General features: G+C 34.9%; 1 protein-coding gene across 1 annotated transcript; it reads left to right on the top strand.

Moving 5' to 3' along the window:
- Positions 1-2,652: 2,652 nt before the first annotated feature.
- Positions 2,653-8,137, top strand: LOC133322475 (sodium-independent sulfate anion transporter-like). The gene is made up of 5 exons (XM_061531469.1): positions 2,653-2,997; positions 6,329-7,118; positions 7,173-7,475; positions 7,543-7,688; positions 7,760-8,137. Exons 1-5 carry the CDS (start codon positions 2,653-2,655, stop codon positions 8,135-8,137), a joined length of 1,962 nt encoding a protein of 653 aa, XP_061387453.1.
- Positions 8,138-8,694: the final 557 nt, after the last annotated feature.

The following is an 8,694-nucleotide window of genomic DNA, read 5'->3' as shown; positions in this document are numbered from 1 at the left end:
CCGCCCAAAAACGTATAAAGGACCACGATCTGCGAATCTGCACTTGGAATATGCACACGTTGTACAAAACAGACACAGTTTTTGCTTTGGTGGATGTATTCAAGAAGTACAAAGCCGATATTATTGCCTTACAGGAAATGTGATGGAAAGAGACTGGCGTGGGCAAATCAGATGATTGCGCACTGTATTATACATACCTGACATGAAACGAGACATGAATTTGACTGCGGATTTATGGTTAATAGGAGAATAAAATATCTCGTCTCCAAATTCACTCCAGTAGATGAGCGAAATGCTATAATCCATATAAAAGATTTTTTTATACATCATTCTTATTTGCGTCCATGCTCCGGCCGAAGACAAAGATGAACAGACCAAAGGCATTTTTTACGAGCGCCTAGAAACTGCATATGACCGCTGCCCTGGCCATGGCATTAAAATTCTGCTAGGCGATTTTAATGCAAAAATCAGACGGGGTAATATTTTTGGCCCCACCGTCGGAAAATTCAGCCTCCACGAAGAAACATCCGACAACAGCATGAGTTTGATTACCTTCGCGGCAGCAAAAAACATCGTAGTTGGCAGCACCAGATTCAAGAATCTCGATATACACAAGGCCACCTGAATTTCTCCTCATCAAGCAACGAGAAATCAAATCGAGAAACGTGAGCGTGAGTAAATAGAAATGTACAGGAGTCAGAACGAAGTCCGGAAATTTTACCAACGAGTAAAACACCAAACCGAAGGTTTTGGTGCAGGCACATCCTCCTGTAGAGATGAAGATGGAAACCTGGTGACAGGTACCGTGTTAAGTATCTGGAATGAGTATTTTGAAAAGCTTCTAGTATCAAATAGTGGTGGTGAAGAAAATACTCCAGAAGCAATAATATATGACGTTATATTGTATACCACCTAGCCAAGATAAGGTCAGAGTAGCAATTAATCGGCTGAAGAACAATAAAGCAGCAAGTGCCGATGGATTACCAGTCGAACTATTCAATGCCGATGGTCAGATAATGGTCAGGAGCATGCACCAGCATATTAGTACAATTTGGCTAGAGGAATGCATGTCCAATGATTGGAACCTCAGAATCCTGTGTTCCGTGCACAAAAAAGGAGACAAGACGATATGTGCCAACTATAGAGGAATAAGTCTCCTTCCCATCGAATATAAAGTGATATCCAGTGTGCTGTGTGAACGACTGAAGCCAATGGCCAATGACATTATTGGACCATACCAATGCGGCTTCAGACCTGAAAATTCACCAACTATTCGTCGACTATAAAGCCGCATTCCACAGCCCCATCCGCGTTCAGAGGTGTTTAAAGCCATGTCTGCGTTCGGCATTCCTAACATTGCGAGCGGTAACAGCCAGCTTTTAACGAATTGAGAGTCTGCTAAAGTGGATGGTATGAACGCACAAGACGTCCAGTGGACTCGAACCAATTGTGGAAGATGACAACTACAGCTTCGAGGTAGTCAACGATTTTTTTATTCCTTGATACCGCAATAAATAAATAAAATTAATGACATCAATTTTAAAATTTAGAGAAGCCCACCTCCCGCCAGACCAAACTCACACTCTGCAAGACGCTGATACTACCCATGCTTTTATATGGATACATGCGCAGGCAGATGATTCTCGGACATCGGCATTATCAGACATATCGAGCTGCAGGGTCTAAGTTGGATAGGTCATGTTGAGAGAATGGGTGACAATGCCCCAGTACAAAAGGCATATAAAACCGAGCCAACTGATGGTTTACGTAGAAGGGAAAGGCCACGAATTAGATGGAAATGGTCTTTCAAATTGGAAGAACTGCGAACAAGACCAACGCGTCTGGAAATCTTTTTTAAGCTCGGCTTATGGAATAATTGTTCTGTCACAAGCCAGCCAAGTAAGAACTTGCTGCATAATTAGAATCCAAAATAATAAATTACAGTTTAAAGACATGCCCAAACTCATCCAACATCCAATCCAAATTACAACATTACGGGGCTGCCCTAAAAGTTAGACCAATATTTATATTTTGTTAGGAAAACTTGCTACAAAACGAGCAAAATTTGAGGGCCATACCATAAACTGAAAGGATTTACCTCCACAGCTAACATCCTGTGAGGAGTAATGTATGTGCAAATTTTAAAGTTTTATCTTATAATTTAACTTAATAATTTAGCTTAAAAAAACTAATCAAAATTTCTCCCAATGTGTGGTCAAAAGCGGATATAACATTAATAACTTATGCAGATAATTCGCACCTTTACTAATAGCTAATTAAATTTATATGGATCAAACCTATATAACTATCACTCACTCATAATGCATTGAGATGAAATATCGCAACTTATTGTCAAAATAAAAACCAAAAATATATTCCCATTTGCACATTCCACGAAATATTCCACAACAGTAAATAGACAGTTTGGCGATACAACCGGTTAACTTCCAATAATTTCACTTCGAATAATCCGAAACTTAAAAAAAGACTATCAACCTTTTGTTGTATTCTCAGTCTTAGTTTGAATTTCGTCGGGTTGACATGTAGCGGAGTGTTTCTTACTTTCGTGCGATTTTTTATTTTTCCATTTTTTTGTCGTTTTTAAATATTTATTGGCTATTAAAACTAAATTACAAAACAAAAAAACTAAACATGCATAACGGACGCGTTCGTGCAGATAATGCCATCGATTTCAATAATGTCATGATGACCGATCATCAAACCGTACATCACAGCCGCCAGTCTCTGGCGGATTTCACTAATTCCGCCTACAATGAATCACAACGAGAACTTCTAACAAATTCTAATCAGTGTCGCATATTTCTAGACAAAGTTTTCAATGCAAAGAATTTGAAACGTCATATGCCGATATTTCAATGGTTACCGGTTTATAACAAAGCAGACTTTATCGGTGACTTAATAGCTGGTATAACAGTTTCACTGGCTGCCATACCCCTGGCGTTGGCTTTTGCCGGTATTGCAGGTCTACCAACAGAGGTACAACAAATAAAAAACAAACAAAAAAAAAATCATTGATGGATTAGCGATCGATCAAGCTTTCTTCACGAATTTATGTAAATTTTCGATGAAGCCCAAAAAAATATAGTAATAAGTGAAAAAAATGTTTGTTTTTTCCCTATAAGGGTTTTTAACATATATAAATATTCAAATAAACAAAGAAGAGTGTGTTATGTGTTAAAATTATTTAAATACTTAATAATGAGGTGGATAGATGAGCATGCAAAAACTAGTTATTTGTTTTCATTATAAGACTGTTAAGCAATGATTTGAATTTTTAATAATGATGGATTGCCAAATAACATAAACAAAACATATTCTCCCACATGGAAATAAACAAGAAGCAAGATAATTTAATAAATCACGTGTCATTCTATATGTATAAACAAATTAAGTTTTCAAAATATTTCTCGTTATTAGAACTAAGTGTTCAAATTCATCTCGACGATCATCTGTGAAATAATGATACAAAAATTTAACTAATAGATTTCAAAAAAAAAAAAAAAATCGGATATTTAATTTATAAAAGTGGATAAAATAGAAAGTTATCGTGTTCATAAAATAAATATTCTTCAAAGAACAACCAATTAGCAAAGCAATATAGTCGGACTGTACTTTAATTAATAACTTTTGATGGCCAACACCCACAACTCCAAATTTCAGGATTCCAGCTCGATTGGTTCACCCAAAATTCAAATTGTATCAAATTTAGCATAATTTAGTACTTATCGTACAAATAAGTACACATTTCCAAAACAACCTACATATCCCAATCCTATACTTCGACGGTAATGTTAATTTTAAATTTCAGGATTCCAACTCCATCCGTTCCTCTAAATTCAAATTGTACCAAATTTAGTACTTTTCGTATACATGAGTACACACTTCCAAAATCCTCTCCTTATATCAAGTTTTTAGTTCTATTCATTCACATGCCCGAAATTGTACCAAATTAAGTAAATTTTAGTACTTTTCGGATACATATAGTTCGAAAAAAAATCCTTTCCTACATCTATTCCATACTCCATCAGTGACCCGAATTTCAAATTTAAGAGTTCTAGCTTTACCGGTTCGCCAAATACAAATGGTACCATTTAGTACTACTCATGCCGTTCTAGTACGATTTTTCAAAAACCGAGCCTTATCTGACACCTTCGGACTAAGAGTGACCCTCACCCAATTTGAAAATTCTAGCTTCAGTCGTTTCTTCTGGGCGTCGATGGATCGTTAAGTTGGCCAGCCAGTAAGTCAGATAATTACCCTACTCTTTTATTAATAAGTTAGCTCGACATGTCGGTTAGTAAGCAAGTGAACGCGGTTAGTAAGCAGGTGGATAGTTGGGATCTTAATGATCGTCGTTATGTATAACTATAACTACACACATATATTCCAGTAAGAGAGTGTTAAGCAAGGGGAGCAAACCAACGATCTGCGGTGTCCGCAGAGGGAACGTGCAGAGGCAATACCCGACCTGTCAATCAGCATCCGTGATCGACGGGGCTCAGGATGTTGTAGGCCAACGTAACAAACTTATACAGTCCCCTTAACTTATGACGAATTTGGGTTTTAAGGGAACCACCGCCCTCCCCATTCTCGATTTAAATTTTTTAGCCCATTTTCAATGGGCTGGTAAATCAATACCAATGCTTGTTAAGGTTTGTAACTTTGCACATATATAATTGAAGATTTAAAAGAGAAGAAAAATAATTAAAAACAAAATGTTGTTATTGTTTTGTTGTTGTTTTTTGTAATTAAAGAAAAGTCCTTATTTTTGATGGCGGGCATGATAACTCCTCACTGGAACATCGGAATCCGAAAATTCCAACGGTGTACATGTACATGTCTGGCTCTCGTATGAACTAGGATTATTGACTTCGCTCTAAAATTAACAAAATGGTGGACCTTTGAAAAAATATTTTTGGAAAATCGCCGATTTTTTACCAAAAATCAAGTTAAAAATAACGTGACCGATTGGCTTTATCCTAGTTTATACGAGAGCTATACACTCCCAGAGAAGCGTTGCAAAATTTGGAACCGATTGGATTATTAGTTTTTGAGTTATCGTGCCCGCCATTCGCAAAAAAATGTTTAGAGAAAAACGCGTTTAAAGTTTGAGAAGCCCTTCAGCCGGCACTTGATGCTGATACAATAAATCGGCTATATCTTCAAGAGTTCTTGAGATTTTCACTTGAAATTTTGTAGAGACATTCTTTAATCAGTGTAGATTCGAATTATATCAACAAAAATTTTGACCCCGAGAATGGGGGGGTCCCCTTAACAATAATTCGGTTTTAACCATAAGGAATTATTAATTAGGAATATATTTTTCTATGGTGTGACGTGAAATTATTATTTATCCTGACATTTAATCAAAATGTCAACCCGAAAGGTAAAAGTGTAAAAACGTCGTTAACTTCTACCGGGCCGAACTGTTTATATCCATGACTATAAGTTGGACATTGAAGAGATTATTCGGGAAGTGTGGCCTTTGTTTAGTGGATATGTAGAAAAATTGACTTTTGAAAATCTTCTATCAATATATCAAATACATACAAAGGGGATTTTTATTAGGGCTAGGTTTAGGACTTATTTTCTTAATACACTTTTCAAAATTTCGTGAAAAGCGTATTTCTATAACCGATTTCGACAAACCATAATAAACATCTTTCTAGACTCTATGTAATTTTCTATGTAAATTTTCGTGTAAATCGAACAAACATAAGCTCATCGGCTTCCAATATATATGGAAACTTAACAAATGTCATTATATACTGAATTCAAAGCACTTTGCCAAAATTCGGGTAAATCGAACAAATATATGCTCTTTGGTGCAATATTTACTTAAAAGCAGAGAAAAATATATACGGGAGCTATATCTAAATCTAAACCGATTCCTTTTGGCTTGTTACAAAAATATGCACAAAGACATAATACCATGTACTACAATGTGGTGAAGGGTATACAAAATTTCAAATGATTTTGTGGGTGAGTTTTTTTATAGAATCGTTAAGAGTTTATCAAATGTTATGTGAAAACACAATTACATGGCAAATCGACCGTTATTTATAATTTTCGTTACGAAAATTTACACACAATGAAAAACCAAAATATCAACGTAACTCTTATGTTTCTATTGCATATTTGAAGGACATTGCTCGTTAATCTATCAATGTATATCAATTATTGATTAAAATAAATAATATTCGCCAATGTATATGACGTCATTGCCTAATCTTTACAAATAAACTGTTTTTCATATTAATATTAATTAACATAATAATTATTGCAAAATTTATTATATAAAATTTAGTTTGCTCTTTACAGTTCGTTTATGGGTAACATCATCTATACGATATTTGGATCATGTAAAGACAATATTGTTGGATCTACAGCCATTGCATCGCTGCTGACACTGCAGGTATGTCATGGCAATTGGCAAAAGTCGGTGCTGTTTACCCTACTCTCAGGATTAATAGAACTCATTATGGGTTTGACACGTTTGGGTTTTATTATTGATTTTGTTTCTGGTCCCGTGAATGCCGGCTTTACCAGTGCTGTCGCCCTAATCATCTTTACATCACAAATCAAAAATATTCTCGTAGTCAAATCCACGGGAAATTCATTTCTACAAAATTGGATATCAATGATAAAAGATATACATAATTTCCGTACAAGTGATACAATATTGGGTGTTGGAAGTATTATTGTACTGATTATTTTGAGATATATTGGAAATATTAAATTGAAGGCGAAAGAAGGCGAAGAACTTTCAAGAACACAAAAAGTTTTTAATACGATATTTTGGTTTTTGGGTGTTTCAAGAAATGCTCTATTGGTGTTTGTCACCGCCACAATTGTGGGTTATATGGAACATATGGGGAAAAGTTATGTCCAATTGACGGGTTATATTCCATCAGGATTTCCTCCAGTAGAATTTCCAGCTTTGTCTGTTGTCAATGGTAATGGAAGCTATGTCAGTGAGGCAGAGTTGGAGAACAATACCGAAAGTTTTTGGATGTTATTACAAGAATTTGGAAGTGGTTTGCTAGTGATACCACTGATATCCCTACTGGAAACTATTGCTGTTTGTCGAACATTTGGTAAGCAAGACCATTTTTAAGGTTATATATAATTTTAATATTTTTGGATTTTAGCTAATGGAAAACCCGTGGATACCAATCAGGAATTAATTACCTTGGGCTTGGCGAATATTACAAATTCCTTTGTTCGTGGATATCGTATCAACGGAGGCTTGGCTCGAGGTTCAGTGAATACCGCCAGTGGTGGCAGAACGCAATTTGTTAATGTCTATGTAAGCGTTATAGTAATATTGGCCTTATTATACTTGGCCGAATATTTCTATTATATACCAAAGGCAACATTGGCTGCCATAATTATAGCAGCTGTACTATTTCAATTACAATATCAAACTATAAAACCAATGTGGCATAGTAAAAGTAAGTAACTCACCTCTTATAGATTCCGATCCATATAATGTAATTTATTTTTGATGACTTATTTCAGAATCCGATCTCTTCATTGGTTTACTGGCATTTACGGCATGTCTGGTGGGTCCTTTAAGTGTTGGTGTATTTGTGGCAATTACCATCAATATTTTGTACATTCTATATCAATCGGCCAGACCTGAAATAAATGTAGATTTGGTTAAGGTAAAGTACTTACAAATTTTACTTTCATTACCTCTCTCACACTCTCCTCCTCTCTTCCTTTTACCTTACAGACCTCCACGGGCAAGCAGTTTTTAAAAATCACACCCGATCGTTGCCTTATATTTCCCTCAGTCGAATTTGTCCGCAACAAAATTGTAAAATCGGGACAAAAATACACCATTCCTGTAGTATTCGATTGCACGTTTATATATGCTGCCGATTTCACCACTGCCAAGGCCATAGAATTAATAATACAAGATTTCAATAGAAGAAATCAAAAATTAATATTTTTCAATTTACGTCCACGTCTCTTGAAAGTGTTCAAAACTTTAAAATCTCAATTTGTATTATGTTATTCGTTGAATTGTATTGAGAAATTGTTGGACGATCAATCGAATGGATTAACAGCAGTGAACGGTGTTAATGTTCATGAAGTCACCGAACTGTAAATATATACAACAAATGGGTTCAAAATTAAATTGGTGTGTCTAAAAGTATGCAATAGTATTAGTAATTTATTATTAAATAGCATGAAAGCTCTGAATAAAATGCTTAACAGTTTTCGTATGAAATTTTTATTAAATAATATTAATGTTAAATGTTTTTTATGTTGGAAAATACTTTACAGAATTAGTTTTTAATCCTATACTATAAAGTGTCAAAATCTCATTTCTGATTTACATTTGACAAATTTAATAGCGACAATTTTAATTGGTATGTTAGATGGGAAGGATAGATCTCAAATCTCTCAGCAAACTAAATAATTATGCAATTGAAATTATCTAATGTAAATCAGGACAAAGTATTAATATGTTAGCCGTCATAAATTACGATGGATGGGTGTTCTAATTTAAGGTGGCTGCAAATTTGCAACAAAAGTAACTACGTTAACATGTGCTATCCTTAGCAGTAACAAAGAAATTAAGTTCTAAAACAATATATTTACAATTTTTTTCCATATCGAATCTTTAATTTTAAAACATAAATATTTTTTAATAATCAACTA

The sequence above is a fragment of the Musca vetustissima genome, unplaced genomic scaffold (assembly GCF_032173495.1).
Source record: "Musca vetustissima isolate MV318-11 ecotype Yass unplaced genomic scaffold, APGP_CSIRO_Mvet_v1 utg56108, whole genome shotgun sequence".
Classification (NCBI taxonomy): Eukaryota; Metazoa; Arthropoda; class Insecta; order Diptera; family Muscidae; genus Musca; species Musca vetustissima.
Note: the sequence above shows the minus strand (reverse complement) of the source record. Positions and strands in the feature narration are given on the sequence as shown.

Bases quoted from the DNA above. Each gene is read 5' to 3' on its own strand.
- LOC133322475 (XM_061531469.1), top strand. From the start codon at position 2,653: ATGCATAACGGACGCGTTCGTGCAGATAATGCCATCGATTTCAATAAT. The intron at 7,476-7,542 runs GTAAGTAACTCA...GACTTATTTCAG, and splicing joins ACCAATGTGGCATAGTAAAA to AATCCGATCTCTTCATTGGT. The intron at 7,689-7,759 runs GTAAAGTACTTA...TTTACCTTACAG, and splicing joins TAAATGTAGATTTGGTTAAG to ACCTCCACGGGCAAGCAGTT.